This window comes from Anopheles arabiensis, chromosome 2, assembly GCF_016920715.1.
Source record: "Anopheles arabiensis isolate DONGOLA chromosome 2, AaraD3, whole genome shotgun sequence".
Lineage (NCBI taxonomy): Eukaryota > Metazoa > Arthropoda > Insecta > Diptera > Culicidae > Anopheles > Anopheles arabiensis.
Window position 1 is genome coordinate 15688747 of NC_053517.1, and position 18719 is coordinate 15707465.

The following is an 18719-nucleotide window of genomic DNA, read 5'->3' on the forward strand; positions in this document are numbered from 1 at the left end:
TCTATGGGATACAACCAAAAAATCGTGGGAACGCACCAAAAAATCATGGGAACTGACCAATAAATCGTGGGAAACCCTGTATGTTGTTGTTCCGTGTTCCGTTTGTTGCGATTTCTTTTATCAAGCAGACTTATTTCTTAGAATTTCGCTAGCCACACCAGCCAGCGCTCGACTCGCTCGTTTGCCTCTGAATGCGACTCATTCGTAGCCAAGTTTCGCTCACCCAATTCACCCGCTCATCCCGCCGGCTTCAAATGGTTCAGCAGCGCCAAACACGGACGGGCCAGTCAACAACCTTTTTGCCATCGTTTGTGCGATTTCCGAGATTACCGGATTACGCGGTGCGGCAGAACTTTGCTTTTCCACTTTGCCACCAGGTCACGGCGTTTGCGCTGGCAAGCGAAAAGTGGCAAACAAAAAACACGCCACACAAATGAAACTGGCCACGGGTTCACGCATCCACAGTGAGCGAGCTGCTGATGGTGGTGCGGGGCGTGACGAAGGCAGTCATCGACTCCATGTTTTATGACGTAATTTCTCGACTTTGCTTAGCCATAAAGTGGCTCCCATTTTTAAGCCACCCCTTCCTTACAACTCACCCCGCTGGAACGCAAAGTATTGCTCTCCTTTCTTCAGCTCTTTTATTAGTAAAGCAGTAAAGAGCAACGCGTTGGGGTGGGAGAGGTTTCTTGCAGTTACCTTACACTACCTGTACTGTTAAAGGTGTTAGAGCAACTTTTCCACCATACTTTTGCTATTCACCGCGATGAGTCGCATCAAATTCATCTCGGTGGTGATGGACGAGCACATGCACCAGGTATGCCACCGGACGGGTGGCACTCTCTGCTTCGGACGTTGTGCTCGGTGTTTGTTTCCTTTGGCCCGCTGGCCGCGTATAAAACTTTACGACCAACCGACCTGTTCCGTTCGTGGTCGTTACTCGCGTTGTGAAGCATTACATTTTTGCAAACCCCGTTACAGGATGTTGCGCTAAAATGACACAGTAAAACAGTGCAGGAGTATTGCTTTCGGTGTGGTGATTTTCCCCGAACAGACTCGGGCTACCCTCGAATGCCTTTCCCAGCGGGAGTTGCTCATGGGGCTCTGCAGCAGCACAACAATTTGTAACACAACATTGGATGGATCAAAATTCAAACATCAAACGATCTTTGTAGCGTTGACCATTCTTGTGAAATTCAAAACTCTTTCAACAACTGGTCAAGTGGCTGCCCAATGAGAACCGATTGGGTTTCGTTTTTGCTTAGAATTCTGCACAGATGCGGCACCAAATTGGAAATCCCCTCGCTGGAATTGGATCAAGCATTGGAAGCTGGTTCTCTGAATCGGCTTAAGTTTTAATTACAATTTCTAGAAACTATGTGATTCATCATCTAAATTAGTCATAGGACATTTAATTATTTCTCAACTTATCTTCGACATGCTCATAGCAATAGAGCAGTGTTGGTAGTCCAGGCAGTTCTTGCTTTTCAACATTCCTGCAAAAGCAAAACATCGGATAGCCTTGAATGCAGTGTGCAGATCGTGCCACCTGAGTGCACAATATTTTCAAGGCTCAAGGCCATATCCCAGTTCGACCGCAATGCCAGGGATCAGCTATAGGCGCGGTGACAATCACAGCTGACCTTCGCCTACCGATACCGAGCTCCGAAGACTCCAAGCCGCCTCAAAAGGGTGGCACATGGAGATTCCTAGGATGAGGTCACAATCACCTACGTACCGCAATTACCTGCGGTAATGCTCCTATCGAAGCTATCAAGCTGGATGCTGGACGGGGGTGAACCTTTTTTCCCATACTCAAAAAACTCTTTGATGTTGTTAAAGCTCTTCTAATCTCTTCCATCTCATGATCTACAAAATTCGCACGTATGTGTGTGTGTGTTGGAGGGAGATGTTTCAGAGTAACTCATTGCGGTGCTCCCGTTTTTTCTTCTTCCTATGTCCATTAATTTCAAACCACACCTGGAGCGGAGCTGTCATCAGCAGATGACAAGTGAATCAACCACCAAACTTCAAGCCTAAGGACGGCGCCAAAGGATGGAAAATCCCTTTTTTTCTTTCCCTTCTTATTATTGCTATACACGAGCAAGCTACTGGATGAGATTGTGTTAGGCAGAAGTTGTTCGTACAGCTCGTATGATACGAGCAAACAAAACCATCCCTGCCCAACGAACGACTGTTACTGACACGCATCTAAACGATTGTGATTACTCTGGGATTGTACACACAAAAAAAGGTTGAATGTAGTAGTGTAGGATTCATTAAATTTATGGTACAGTGTTGCTGTTTCAAGTGTTTCCGAAAGCTTCATGTTTATGGGGTAATAGGGAGAGACAGAGAGAAGAAGAGAGACCGCGATGGTGTGTGTGTGTGTGTATGATAGAAAAAGGGAAACATAAATCGAGTCTGTTACATACATGATGCCGAGATTGGTTCTGAATGTGGCTCTGTCGGTCGAGTGGTGTGTTTGTCCAAGATTGTCTTATGCTTTATCCTGAGCCACTAATCACTTGCTTGTCTATTTCTCTACGATCAGTACATTTAGCTGCTTTTATTAATTTTTGTAGTGTTTTCTCTTTTTATGGCACAACTTTTTAGCTCACAATTACCACAATTTGTTCATTATTACGCACTCACACACAAACAAACACACACACACACTATCGACACGTGGTAGGAACGCTACGCTAATAAGTGCTCCCAGTGCAAGACCGCCATGATTGACCACTAGTTGCTCCGCTCGAGCTGCTGCACACCGAAGGACACGTGTCACACACGTCTACGCGCGCGCTCTCGAGTGAAGGTTTCGAACCTTTTAACGATTGTTTTACTACTATCGCGATCGTAAAGTGGATTCCAGATAATGGGTTATAGCGAACAGGTCGTTTGTACCTGGCTCGGCCCGTCGTATCTTAGTCAGACGCACACTCACCTCATTTAAATCTCCACTCTAATCGCTGTTGCCGTACCGCTTCTTGTCTTATATCTGCTGCACACTAAACGTCTGTGTCTGCCAGTTTTCTGCCAATACTGCCCACCGTACACGCGAACGATTCTTGCGACGGTCCTTCACTGACGATGCTGAAGATTAACCGAACTAAATCCTCGTACGTTGAAGTTTGCTAGCTCATGGCACACTTTTCTCCACTTTGCACGCTCTTTTTGTTTGTATTACACCACCAATGCGATACCAATGCACACTCAGTCACACTTTCTGCACTGATTACCGTGCCGTCCGAGAGCTCACCCAAAGGCCCAAAACTAGCTAGAGATAATGAGGTGGGATTGCTGTTCGCCGTCGTGGCCGTTCGTCCACCGGGAGCAGTCCTTCGTACGCGACTGAGCTCGAGCGCGCCTCATATTTCACTTTTATATGGTACCCCGCAACCAGCAGCACCACCCACCCCACCCCCATTTGCTTCCACCGCCAGTCCCCAAGGCCACCCCGCTCGCTAACAGACCGCCTCAAAATCCGCCGTGGCACGAGCGGGCTCTCAGCCGAAGCGCAACAGGAGCCTCCGGTCGACACGGTTTCGCCTGCCCGGGAACGCACGCATTGCGCAATGGCTGCACAAATACACGCACGCGAACGCACGCACACGGGAAAACTCCGTCGCGTCACCAAACCCTCGCCCTCTCCAGTGCAATGACCAGGGCTGCACAGCTAGGGAGAGCGAAGCGGACGGTAGGTGCTATGATGATTCGTGGCTTTCGCGTTCAGCCCCCGAGAGCACCTGTTGTCTACTGTCGCTCTGCTTTTCGCTACAGGTGCTCACGTGTTGCGCACCGAATGAACACTCTGCCATGCACAACACAAACGACACGCGCACGCAAAGGGAGCGGTTGGAAATGAACACGGACGCAACTGGTTGCTGCTGAGCAATGTTGGGGCAGAAGGGAACAGCAAACACTGGCGGGAACGAATCGTCCGAAACAAAGCTTCGTCGGCGTACGGACTCGGCTCAGCTCGGGTTTATATTCGGGTTTTCGGGTTTTTTGTTCGAGCTCTCCCCCGGGGAAAGCGCAATTGTGAGCCATTTCAGAGCAGATGAAATCTTTCTCTCTCGCTCTCTCTCTCACACACACACACAAAGTCTCGTCTCTGTTGCCCAGTCCGAATGGTGATTCATCGAGCAGAGAAACCTCCAGCACACGTGCTCCGATGGATTTCCGTTCAGCTTGCACGAGCTGCCGCGGACTAGTGCCGCCCTCTGGTGGGTGGAAAATATCTTCCGACATCTTCATTACCTCCATTCCCCACTGGCCAGGCGAAGCCTACAGTAGCGTTCGCGCCATTTCGCCTGTTGAACGGTGGTCGTCGGTCGGTTTCGGTGGTCGTCTAGCGCCAAACGTAGCCCCCGAGCGGAACCTCAAAACCCGAACGGCATACGAGGCCAACGACCACGAACCGACAGAGCAATGGCTCGTGCACACCGTCACAGCTTGCATAAGCGCGTACCAACGGCGGACGCCACCGTTCCCCTTTCAATCACTCCCCAGGACGAGCTCCCGGGGAGTCTGCACGTCATGCACGTCACGTGAATTGACCGTGCGGACAAGCATTTCTGCTGACCGCCGGGGGATCATGGTGAGTACGTGCTCCCGCGTGTCTGTGTGTGTGTGTGTGTGTGTGTGTGTGTGTGTGTGTGTGCGCGTGTGTGTGTTTGTGTATGCATACGAGCACAGCGGTCCGGTCGTTTGTATGACCTTCGGCTGCAACAGGCAGCATCGCTCGGCAAGCGTGTGACGGCACTGGAAACTGGACCACGCGAGCTGCGCGTCCCAGATCGTGGGGCTCCACATACCTGCGTTTTTTTTTATGTCCACCGTTATCAGCTTTTCCAGGTCACATCCTGCTTGCGGCCTGACGGTATGGTTAATTTATACCTGTCTACCCTGCCTGCTCGATACTCATTAGCTGCAGCATTGTGTTCATTTCCGTGCCAATTTCTGTGACACCGTGTATTTCGGCCCTGGTCAGGCGTACTGGTTTCACTCGGCGAGATAATGCTTTTCAATTGTTGAAGCCGTTCTTTGAAATTTGTATTCCGTTGTTGTTTTTCTTCTTAGAATTTATTTGATCGTTTTGTTGGAAAGGAAATCACCAAGAATAGAGTTCCGATATCTGAGAGAATTTCGCTTTCAGTCTTTGATTGTTTTTTCCATAACTATTTTTCAGCCCTTATGTAAACTTTAGAGTAAATTATAGATATAAAAAAGGAAATAAAAATACAAAATTAAGAAGGTAAAAGCTAAATCAATTATACATTCAATAAACAAGCAAGCTATACCTATTAAGCTATTAAAAAGTTTAATTATATCAATAAATAATAATTTGTTCATTATTAGAAATAGATTAAGCAAAATATAAGACTAAAAGATAAATGAAAAGTAAGAAAGGAAAAAATAAATACAGAAAAGGAAGATGTAAATCAATTGCTATGAATCATCATATTAAAAAAAGCACACAAAAACACACATCAATAAATTTGTGAATAAAAAAGTCTCAACAGAAACACACTAACATGCTGCCCCGAATTTTTCCTCCCTAAATCACCCGCTAACGATTCTATAATTCGCTTGCTTGAAATTGTCTACGCTCTATAAAATTTTCAAAACTATTAAATCCTCCAGCATTCCCTTCCAGAATCGATAAATCTATCAAACGGAACCTCCTTTACATAGTTATCCCCGGGCAAAAAAATGGCAAACCCAGACTGCCCACCGAAAATGATCACCAAATTTAACCATAATTCCGTATCCCTGTTCGGCCCCGCTCCCGGCTAATATACCCAACCGTGGTGTTCAACGCTTCCCTGGGGCCTGACGCCTTATTCTGTCCCAATGACGCAGCTGTCGCCGAAAAGGATGCGGTAAGTTAATTCGCACCACCGGTACTCGCTCCAGATGGGCGACCCGTTGGGGCGGTAGCAAGAGGAACGACACATTCTAAATCATCATTATTCGGCCATGAACTTTTACGCTTCCCGCGCACTGGGAGGTGTTGAAATTTTGCGAACAAACACAGCATTCTTCGCGTTCTTCCGTTTTCTCGTGTCCTTCGCAACTGACCGTTAGTCGAAGGGGCCCACTTGATCCGCTGCACAGGCAAACCAATTTTGCACCACCGCTACACCCACCCGTCCGGAGGCAACCCAGGGAGCGGTAAGGGTAGGGGGAAATCATCATTTGGTTTATTATATTCGATATTTTATACTTTGCTTGCGACAACAGCGTCCATTGCAACGCCATTGAGATCGCGTGTGGGCAGGTGGCGCACCCGATTTCGGTTGGAATAAGAAAACAGCAAATGGTTTAAGAAACTGTACGCTACGCTCTCCGCTCTTACCGACGGGGGCCCCGTTTTGGGACAGCAGCCATGCCCATGGAAAAGCGCCAGATTTGAGTGACATAATGTCACAACAATTACCGATTGGAATTGAATTAAAAACGCGTTTTTCCTCATTATTTCTCTATTGTTGGGATTGGGGTTGTTGCTGGCTGAGGGTGTTGTTGTGCCGTTGTCCTACATCTCATCCCACCGTGCCTGTCTCACTTTTGTTCCCTGCGCCAAGCCCCATAATGCTCCTTTGTATCCATAATCCATCGTCCACGCCTTATCCATCCGACCCTCCGGTCCATCAATCTTCGATGGCGGGCAGGAAAGATGGCTTATGCTCAGCCCCGAGCTCCGAGTGTCTTGTTTCCCATCCCAACCAGCCATGGTTTCCATGGTTTGTGCCCGCTCCCGAACCGGTGTTGCTTTTCCACCCCGCATCAACCATCCATCAAAATTGCCCTCTTTGATCTCCGGTACAACGGGGAGCTTAATGTTTGCTGCAAGCACAACGAAAACATGGCTCTTTTACTAATAATCGCTAGCACGAGCTGTGTGTGTAACTTTCAACATAAATAATTTCCCACAAACTGTATGAGTAAACGCCAGTTTTTTTTTTAAAGCTTCTTCAACGCGATACAAAACGAATCATTTTTAGAACTAAAAATGTCATCACGTCTACCACACGCGCTAGCACAAAACATAAAACGAGTTACCTGCCCAACTGCCACTCCCAAAATAAAAACCGAAAACGTAAATCGATGAAAAATGAAGCGTTCGCTTTTTCGAAAGAGAAGCAAAACAGGCAAAAACAGGGAGCTACCGGCACCAAAATCTGCCTTCATAAAATGAACCGAGTAATCATAATCATTTACTGATTATGTAGGCGGCAGCACAAAAGAACAAAAAAAAACAAGAAATCTGAGTTGCGGAGAGCGATGGAGTTCGTTCATCGTGCGTTTGCTCCGAGGGTGAACGGGTTCGTGTCGGTTGGCACCGGCAGCGGATCGGCGGAAACCATCGGGTAAGTGAAGCCACCAGGGTGGAGCTCAATTTAAAACGATCTCTTAACCGACTTTTTAATTTGTTTCTCATTTTTCGGCCTAGTCCCAGTGCCGTCTCGATGGGACTTTGATTAGATGCTTCGCTTTGCTCGCTCGATTCTAATATGATTTTGTTTTTGTTTTCTTATTTATTCTTTTACACTTTTTGTGACATTGTTGCTAACAGAAGCATCAGAAATGGTACTCTAAAGAATAATCCTTATAAATTGACGGCTAAAACGTCTAGCTGCATCCGAGGTACTTTTTGTTCTTCTTAGTTTGAGTGCAACAAGTCCGATGAACGAGAGTCTACTGGTTTCTTTATGCACGTTTTTTGCACATTCCGTCCAGAACACTCAACAATGTGCATCGGGTTGAAATTAGCTCTGTTTTGCTAAGCGTTCGACGTTCAAAGCGGCTTTGATTATTCCGTTTTCAAATTGAGCTTTCCTGTGCAAGAAAGCGTTGAGATCAAACGATGCACACACATAAGGAACAACAAAATATTCTCAAACAATAACTTAGGAAAAGGACTAAAGCATTTATTTCCAGCCTTTTTCAATAAAAAAGAAGGCTCTATAACAAACCATGTACATTACAAGAAAGGTATATGCAACAGGTTGAGCACAAATATTTAATTATAATGCATTGTACATGATCTCCAACAAACAAACAAACAAACAACAATGTATCGATATAATATGAAAATCGTTCCTATATACTTATCTACTTTAAATAAATATAAAAATTGTGGCAAAGCAGAATGCTTTAAAAACCTTGACTGCTTTCGTGATGGTCTTGTTTTAGAACGCAACCCAATATCACAATTCCCCAAACGCCACACCGCGTTTCGTTTGCATTCCATCATAGTGCTACTAAATTGCAGTGCAGTGCAACCTAGCAAGCCGCCAGCAAAAGCAAACCCGCTACACTACCGCTAACACGGGTCCGTTCGCTTTTGATGAAAGTAATTCATCCACCTGTCATCTCGTCCTACCAGCCACCGGATCAACATAAGCGCCAATGTGTCGACGTGTGTGTGTGGCTGTTTCTATACCAGCTTCCAATTACATCAACCGTCATCACCACTAACCTACTGCACACCACACTCCCAATGCTTCCGTTGCCTCTTTGTGTATCCCTTTTTCATCCCAATAGCACTCCCATCGCCATTATCACCCATCATTCGTGTGTTGTCGAGGCTGCTCCATTATCTGATTATCACAAGCCGTTCAATAGTTCCGTCGATCCGTTCACTAAAACCGATACAATCACCCATACACATATACACATACACACAAACGTCGATATTGCTCCGTTGTGAATTAATCCCTACTATTAGCTGGTGGTGGAGAAAGAGAGAAAGAGAGTAAGAGATTGTGTGTGCATGCAAGCAAATGCATCGATGCAGTTGTGTTTGTGCAGTTCTTTGTTGGCCCCTTCTCGTTGCACCAGTTGCACCGAAACCACACAATTTCACAGCAACGGAAAAGGGAAAAGGTTTAGCTGTGGAAGGGAAAAGCGAGTCCGGATAGTGGGGCCGATTATGGATGTAAATTTAATAACCTTTTCCACCGAACTTCGTTGCTCAAACAATGCGTTCATTTTCCCGTGCCGTCCAGCGCCATCATCATCAAATAGTATCCCAAAAAAACGGGGCAATATGATTGATAAAAAAAAGCCGAACAGAAGCGCTGCCGACTACGCACAACAAGAGCAACAACAACAACAAAACAAGCACGATTACGTTTCCCGTTTACTGGCATCTGCATTGTATGGTTCAGTAGTCTGATGCATATTACGTTTTTAATTTACATTGACAACATTTACCGATATGGATTCCTTTTTTTGTTTCACTTGGAAAGAAGTTGAACAAACATATTGCAAGCTGATTCGATTGGGGGAAACATTAACGCGAATGGATGGGATGCATAATCATATCGACGAAAGACAAACAAACGAAAAACTTCCATGCGATGTCTAACATATAGCACATAAAGCCATGTTTACGGACAAAACGTATTCGTATGTTTAATTTCGGACGTAGTGCTCAAATATTCACTTCCAACCAATGTTTGCCCATCTATAGACTCAAGCCAATCCGTCAATCAATCTATTGATTAGTAAAAGATCGATCACCATACAACAGCGGGTTGCAAATACATCACACTCTACAGGGTTTACCCAGTCACTTGCAGGGTTTACGTGGTGCTTTGAAGGAACTTTAATTTTGAGCCTGTTTTGGTAAATTATTCCATCAACATGTATCATTGATTTGCTATATAAAACTGACAATATTGCATACTGTATTGCATTTTGACAATTTTGGTAAAACAATACCAGCTGAATAGCATAATCAAATGTTTAAAAATAGTAGAGTGGTAAGTCCATTTCAACAATATTATGATTTTCTTCTCGTCACAAGTTTGACTCGTCATGATGTTTGCAGATGTGGAAAAGCAAGTTTGATACCAATGAAAAATGTGAACGGTGGTTAGAAACCATCCCGTAAGAACTGCATTATGCAGTTTTTCACATTGTTTATCAGTAACAAACCTCTTCGAATGGATCATTCCTAGTATTAAAAACAGACAAACATATAAAGCATTTGTATCGTGATCGATCGATGCAGTTCTCATTGTCTTATAAACGATTATTTCCGAATTTCAACGGAGGCGCATGGTGTCTGATCGATTGCTCCAAATCACAGGTTGTATTAAGATCAAGCAGAACCAGATGGATGAAGCAACAGTTAAGACGAAAACATTTTAATAGAAAATAATGTCACCCTAGCTTCAATTAACCAGCATTGATTGTGTGCCCCATTACGGATGAACGAACCCAACCGGCTTGCAAGCAAAACAAAAAAAACGCAAATTTTACTTTTCCTTCCCACGCAACCCACCATCGTAAGCTAATCAGTTTTCATAGCACTACTTGCGAGAACGATCATCGCTCTTTCTTTTTAAACTACATTTATATTTTGCATCTTCTTATCAACCTTCAACACAGGCACATCATTACCCAGCTCCTTCGCTCGGTACAGGCGCTCTCGGTCGGATCTTGATCTGAGTAGATTGTGTCCGCTTCACCGCACCACTCACTACCGGATGCGTTTCGCTGCACATCAAAGCCATAACAACAAATTACTTACACCGCCCCGGATATTTGCTTCCCGAGCTGGGAGCCAAGCCAAGGATGCCTCAGAAGTGGAAAGTGATTGCCATTGCTGCTCGCATTGCATTTCGTTTCCATTTCCGAGCCCACTGCCCTAACAACATCCGGCAAAGGATGCAAGCCAAGTTTTGCCACCCAATCCATTCCAATGCTTTACTGACTCACACCGGTTGGTGCAAGAAAGCGCTATCTATTTACCTTAATGAAGATAGCCAATTAAAAAAGCAGCAATACCGGTGGCTTGCTCATAACAAACCCGTCACCGTTCACCACGGCCAGAAGATTACCGCCACCGGTGGTACACGCAATCTCGGGAGCTGGTGCTATCTTGAACTGTCCCACTATTGCGTATAAACCGATTTGCTACCAGACTCTGACTGCAAAATGGTAATGGAACTTTCAGAAGAAGTAGAAAAAACCCATAATCTTCAGGCACTTCATAAGGGCTAATGGAGACGCCTGGTGTTTCCATCTTTCCAGCATTAAGGGTAAATATGCGCCGCTCGGTGGTAGGATATAATTTTATCATTTAAAAAAAATAACATCCAACCCCTTTTGCGTACATTGCGTTCATCCCGTCCATCTGCACTTGTACCTGCGTCGTGCTGCAACGGACGGACCGATGCTGCCGACCCCGGTTGGATGGTTCACTCACCTGCCGCCTCCCACTGCCAAACGGGAGTGAGTACAGGAAATCAACTGTAGTCCGTAGAGTTGACTGTACACTTTCCCTGTACGTCAGCTCCCTTACCATACCCCCCTGAAACAGCCCCTCCACCGGTGATGGCATTTTGTGAAATTAAATTCCTGTTGCTGACCAACCGCACCGAAGCGCAACAGGGAGAGAATTTAATTAAATCAAAATGCTTCCAGCAAAGCCTCGTGCAGCTGGACCAGCAACGGAAATGACCCCTTTCCGATTCCTCGGACCGTTTGCAATCGCACCCCGGGACCATCCCGAGTGACGATGGGTTGCAGTTTTCTGACCTTTCCGTGAATGTGAATGAATTCGGTTGCTTCAGCCCAGCATACCTGGAAGCGGTGTCTGTCCCCCAGTGGAATTGTGTATGTCATTCTTATCGGCTAGTGTGGATGTTGCCCTCCAAATTCGAATGGGAAATGGTTGGATGGGATCGGCAATAGTGTAGTGATGTGATCCTCACTTGGATGCGTTGACCGAGGCACGAATTGTAACCGTGATTGGTTGGCTTCATCACTTTGCCTATTTTGTTGTGAGTTTTCGCTTCCATTTTTCCCCTTCTGTTGCATGCATGTTGCAAACGGTTAAATGTGCTTTAAATGAATTATTTGAAAGCTAAAGTTTAAATCTACTTGGTATTATCAATGCTACGGGTGGGTGCTGGCCTAGTGATTCAGGTGTCTTAATTCTTATTCCATGAATTCAGATGGATCTCAAACAAAGCTTGTACACATAGGCCTGATACAACCAACTTAGAACTATTGTTGCCGATAGCTGGTTTAAACAAAGATGTATCTAAACCCATCCCAAACCACGCTTAAGTTCAGTTTCTAGGACAGGTATCGTTCGGGTGTAGGCCAAACCTACGCCTCATCTCTGACAGGCAGCGCAAATATACTAGTGAACGGTTGGATAGACAACCTTTGCAAACACCCCCGGGCCAATTAGCGTCGGGCCGGTAAGTCAATCACGGCCGCTGATCACCACCGAACGGATGAACAGTTTCATTTCAACTTTCAACAGCTCAGAGTGAGCCGATTTAACGTGCCAGCAGTAGTTTGTTTGCTTTTTGCAGGCGGTACGTTTGCATCGAACAATCAAATAAGCTGTGTATTATAACAAGTATTTATTCTACCAACCGTAATTAATCAGCTTACTATTGCTTCTAACTTACAAAACATGCACATTCACTTGCTACGATAGCTAGTCTTTAATTTGAATTTAAAGAAAAATATTAAAGCTAGCTTGCTTTACAAACATCTCTCTGCGGAGAAAGCCGCTCTAATTGATGCTTCAGCAAACAATGGAAAGAAAACAAAAGTGGTCAAATAGAAATCATTCCATTGCTTGACTATCCGCCCCAAGGTGTCTTTATTAAGGAGGTGAATTGTTAGCGCGTTTTCCGGGCGCCATCATTGAGTATTGTTATGTCAAATCGCATACAATTTTCTGTACCCCCCTCCAGCCCTCACCGATTTTAATACCGGAGCCCCCAGTATTGTTATGTCAAGTCGTGAAATGTCAATTTGCTCTGAAGCACTTCACCTCCTAATATCCATACACCTTGATCCGCCCCAAGGGTTTGTCAGTCAAAGATGACAGCGTAATTAAATTCACAGCCCAACGCAAACACACATACACAGAAACACAACGAACACTGCCGGAAGGCCTGTTAGTAGTGGAAAGCGCGCCTACTCTATCAGAAAATCATTCCAAAGGAAAACGTACCCTACCTACTTGCGCAAATATAAAATGATGCCCGGTAGCTTCGGCCAGTACTGCCTAGTGTACGCTAATGTTATTACCATCAACGCAGACAGACACATTGCAAGAGAGCCAAAGATTATTAAAAACAGGCGTAGTATTTTAAATATGCTCCAAAATCTTAATTAGTCGATTCGTTCATTATGTCCTTCCTCAGCTAAGCACCTGTATTAACAGAGGGATGGTTGCCATATCCTTGCCAAAAGCCGGGAGACATTGTCTGTACTTGCTAGTGTAATTTCGATTTTCACTAGCGCATCTGGCGGCGGCTGACCGAAGCATTTTACCAAACAATTTGGAACCGCTGTAGAAAATATGTTATTTTTCCATGTTTTTTACATAAACTGGTCTCAAAAAGGTCTGTAATTGATAGATGAATATGTTGTGCAAGTATTTCAGCCATTTTTGCATTAAAAAAAACGATGAAAAAGAATACTTCATTTTGAGATCCGGCACGATCCTCAATTGCAAAAAAAGCTTCGGTCAGCCGCCGCCAGATGCGCTAGTGAAAATCGAAATCACACTGGGGAGTACGGACAATGTCCCCCGGCCTCAAGATTCCACTAAGAATTATCTAAGAAGAATCACAATAACGATGAGGATGTTTCAGAAGACCAATTTATGGATGAAAAAGAATTAATAGAATAAAAAAGAATTAATAACCTCCACAACAGATAAAACATACATTACAACTAATATTTCATCTATAAATTAAGATCTTTAAAATATTTGAAAATCATACATAAGTAAATTCAATACATGTTCATCCATTTGTTTGTATATTTGTTTGTTCTATTGTAAATTAGAATTTTATACATAATTCATCGAACCATCACAGCAGAAATCCTACAATTAATTATATGACCTTATTCTCGTACCATATTTACAAACCAACAATAATATTGAATAGTTCCTGCATCGTATAAGCATTTCCACGACACATTCAATTTGAAACTGACGCTCTACACAACTTGATCAATGGAGCATTGCACATATTTTAACAAAGAAACAACGATTTATTCTCGCTGTTATGCTCAGCTTACTATCTACACACAATATTAATGCTTTAAGCAAAAGCATTAAGAGCTAAAAGCGGAATGGACAAAAATTGTTTTCTCAACGTGCCAGTGCCAGTGAGCTACCTTCTACCAGCACTCTCAGCATTCAATAGGAACCAATCAAACGTGCTCACCTTGACAGGAACGGCCGCTATCGTTCGATAGTTCATACTGCGAAAATGCATTCATGGTTTTCCGACGAATAACCACAACCGTAGAACGCATTTGATGCGTAACATCTCGCAGCGCTACACGCTTCTTTGCGTAAGAGAAAGTTCGACAAGATTCGTTGAACGACATGTAAACATGTTAATGCAAAAAACGGCTTAGGGACGATGCTAGATACAAACGCTGATGCCTAACTTCTCGATCCGATTTCATATTGGAGCACTTGAGCACAAATTCAATCATTGAACAATGTACCAATACAGTGCTGCAATTTTCGACGAAAAGCCCAAAAAAGCATCAGTTTTTTTGTTTTTTTTAGGAATAGCTCACAAAACTATTCCTAGAAACACTGATTGAACCGGGCAGTAAATTCGTACGTCCAACTTTTACCGGCTGCAGTCGAGCAGAGGATCCTTACAATTCTTACCAACCGATTCCGATCGACAACGGGGAATGCAGGTGTGCATTGACTGGCCTCCGAGCCATACGCCCAGTTAGTTCATATTTTCAGTTCATGTTGTTGTTTTTCATTATGCAAACTCAGATTGATCGCAATTCCTGTAAACAGCCAAGCACATTTTTCCTTTGCATCAAAACAACAAAACAGCTTCCCGTACTACAACCTAACTTTGCTTATTTTTGCACCACACCAAACAACTATCTATCGAGAAAACAAGCAAACGAACATCGGCTTCATCGATCGCATCGATTAGCGCCTAATGATTTGGCCTGCAAAAAAATAAATATTGCTGCTTCATCACCGTAAGCACACGAAGCTTCTAGAGATTCTGAATACCCCCCTTATCCTCACCGAAATAAACGCTCGCCAAACCCAGCGCGAAAAAAAAAGATAGGCCAACTCCGGGACGGTTTAGGATAAACCATTCATCTTAAGCTTCGCATCGCACCGGCTCACGATAGCTAGCAGTGGCCACTTTGCACGGTACAACACTCGACCGGCGACCGACAAACAATGTTGAGCCATTGAGCATTTGTTTATAAATAAAGTCTTCTTGGGAACGGTAGCTGTTGCAGGGTGTTCAAGTATCTTTCAGCCACTTCACTATATCTCACCAAGGCAGCGCTAAGCGAACCATGGCCCATTTAGGCGGATGCGGACGTTGGCCGTCCACATAGTCAGCTGTAAAAGCCGTAGAAGCTTGCTATCGGTTGGCATGGCATCTTTTTCGCATGGCTTGCTGGACCAGTTGTTGGATGTGGAGCGTGTAGCACGCTATTTACAAGAAGAGCGTGGCAGAACATTGTGGCAGCGCACGGTTGCTTTGTGGTGCTGCTGTCGGTTTGCTGATGCCGATTTTAGCTACAAAAAAGATGTTTTCCAAATTATTGCACGCTTTGGCATTTTCGTGCCTTTTTTTTGGTTATACCGTCTATTCGATGTTGCAGAATTCTTACCACACGATGGCTCTAATCTTGATTGAAATGATAGTTAAATCATTTAATTAAGTTTAACACACTAAATTAGACGCTCAACATTTGCAACTAAACGCTTAATTACAAGTATATTTACCGGATCGATGCCCGATAGAACTATTGGAGCATTGGTGCCTACATATCAGTAGAATGTAAAAAAAATATATTAATCATTACGGTGCAGCTGTTCCTGCGTAATACAAAAAAATATATAAATTATTCCTCTTTTTTGGCGCAACGACTATTGTAGATCTAGGCCTACCCTTACCCGTAATGGGTTGCCTACCAGAGACTTGTTGTTTACCCATAGCACGATAATCAGTCGTGCGTATGAGGATTGGGGTCCACACGGGGATTGAACACATGATGAGCGTGTTGTTAAGCCGTGCTAGTTGACAACTGATCAACTCACAACGGCGACAGGCCCATAATATTCGTTATTTAAATAAATAATAAAATAAACACACCATACAACACATAATTTCCAAACCAATGCCCGCTACCATGTCACCACAGCCAGCCATAGTAACACGCTTATTAAAAGCTCTTTGTGCTTGATTTTACACCGCAGTCCCCTCTCTTCTCCATAGTATAACCCTCTGCCGCCATCACCGTACTGTCATTTCAAAGAAGGCCCACTCCAAACGTTGACGTTTCAATTTGCCGTGGCTTCAACCGCATCCCCAACATACTGTGTCACGCTATTCGCTACACCATCGGGTCGGCTATTAAGTAATGATAATTGTTGGAAAATTTGCAATTATTTCCACACACACACACTCACTGGGCACGGTAGCGGGAAATAGTTTTTCTGGGTAAAAAGCGTAATCAACATTCTCACTGATAAAATCGCTGTCAGGGGGACTGTTTTCCGTTTCACAATATTGCGTTTATATAGAAAAAAAAAACATGAAATCTCCGTTTCGAACTCAATTCATTATGATGCTGCATTAAATATTAAAAACGAAAATCTAAAGCACCCTTTGTTGGCTAAAATTGTTTGATGCAAATTACGTGATCAGCAATGGACACTTTCATTCGTTCAATTGCTCCTAAATTGTGAGACAAAATCGGAAAGGCACTCATCATCTCGACGATTGGTAGGTAACTGTTGCCGCAATCAATACCGGAAAGCAATTACCGAAAAGCAAATTGAAATTTCCTCCAAACGAACGGTTTGACTGAGCAGGAATGTATGGATGAGTAGTCGTTAGCTCGACGTGGTTTCATTGCATTTAATCAAAAACTTAATTACCTAAGCATACACTAAGGATAGTAGCAGATTGCAAACACACGTTGAGCAAGGGCTAATCAAGCTCGCTTTCTATTATAAACCTTAACGTTATCCATTATTTTAATAGCACAGCACTGTTTTAGGAGCAAATCAAGAACATCACAAAGAACAAAAAAACGCAAACACTCACTGAACATCCTAATCAAACCAAACAGGTTGGTCCTTTCCTCAGCCATCCCTCGGAACCTGGGAGCAACGGCACAACCACACCAATAGGCAGCCGCGAATTAAAAGACTCGGGCTTGGTAGAGCTGGTGACACTGACACAAGACACAACAACAACACCACCAGCATATTGAAATCATGGCTTGCTTTAAAAATTGCTTCCCCAGCAACGAATACACACCCGCTTATTGAAAGGGATGACACAATGGGAGGGGGGAGGAAGGGGAGTCTCTTCAATCGCATCTAGTTCAAAGACCAATCCTCCTACCAAAGACAAACACCTAAAATGTCACAGCCCCTACCGGCGCGTACAAAGCTGGACGCGAGTGCGCCGCATCACGATCACGGTCGCAACACCATCGAAGAAGGCCGTTGGACCGCCATCGAGTGTTGCACGCAACAGGTAGGGCAACCGAAGCACCAGGATGGTCCCATCTCCATCCTCCACCAGGAGCCCACAGCCCATCGCATCGCTCACACTGCCCGCAGCGGCATCGTTATTTGCTTGCGGTGGCACCGGCCACACCCTCGGGGGAGAAATTTGTTCAAATAGTAGCGGACAGCATCCCGAACGGATGCGGTATGCCGGTAGGTAGGTAAGGTTTATATATATATATATATATATATATATATCCATCGGAAACCATCGGAAAACAGAGTACACCGAACAGTGCCCGCAGTTCAGCAAAATCCCAGCACACACACGGCGCGGACCGAGCGCTGATCACAGGAAAGCAGCAATATCCGGCACAGCAGAGAGAGAGAAGAAAAAAAAAAGCATCAGCACCAGGTAGCCGGACACATAAAAGGGACACCCATCCAGCCGGGCACAAACAAACAAACAAACTGCCAAGGCACTTGCCAGTGTGTGTGTGTGTGTGTGTGTGTGTGTGTGGTTGTGGATATTTTTCACCACCATTGTCGCCGCCGGGTCAGGCCAATCGATCGATCGGCTGCTACTTACACCGCGTACACTCGGAAGCGCAAATAAAAGCTGCCCACCGGAAAAGGTCCACGGGATTGGGAGCGAAATTCTTCGAATGTGTCTTTGCACAGGGACACCTGGGATTGGGGGGGGGGGGGGGGTTGGTCGCGTGTACTTCGCCGAATGCCCCGAGAGGGAGCTGTTCAATTTTTGGATCGCCAGTGTATTGCCGGAATGCCCCGTGGCGCATCGAAATTACTAACCCCGTGGCTGTTGCTTCGTCCCGGAATCCATCACGCGGTGCCATACCCTTGGTACTGGGTGCTTGGTTGTAGAATATTGATATGCCCCTGGGAGTGAATTCCTATGCGCATACAAATTTCTTAAATAAATGTCTCCAAAGGGGAAATGGTGTAAAATAAATCTAATTAGAAGGCACAGTTAATTGGTAGGGTAAGACACGTTGCAAGCTTCGTTGGTTGGTTTCTGTTACATTAATTGTAATACGTACTTCAAGAGAAAACTATCCTCGGGAAACCCAGAGCGGGAGCATTCCTGGGGACACTCCAGCGGATTTGTTTGTTCATTCCAGCAAAACGTCGGTCCATTGCGTTGGCCTTCAACAGACACGCTCTC

General features: G+C 44.7%; 1 protein-coding gene across 15 annotated transcripts in view; it reads right to left on the reverse strand.

The window, feature by feature from the left end:
• The window catches only part of LOC120908893, a 160655-nt gene extending 157310 nt beyond the window's left edge, over positions 1-3345 (reverse strand). For 14 of the 15 annotated variants that reach the window (XM_040320391.1, XM_040320386.1, XM_040320393.1 and 11 more), the window contains exon 1: positions 2436-3345. In XM_040320391.1, coding sequence (XP_040176325.1) covers positions 2436-2437 — 2 coding nt within the window. In that variant the 5' untranslated portion in view covers positions 2438-3345. The remainder of the gene's footprint in view (positions 1-2435) is intronic. The other variant, XM_040320389.1, reaches the window with a different exon arrangement.
• Between the last annotated feature and the right edge of the window lie 15374 nt (positions 3346-18719).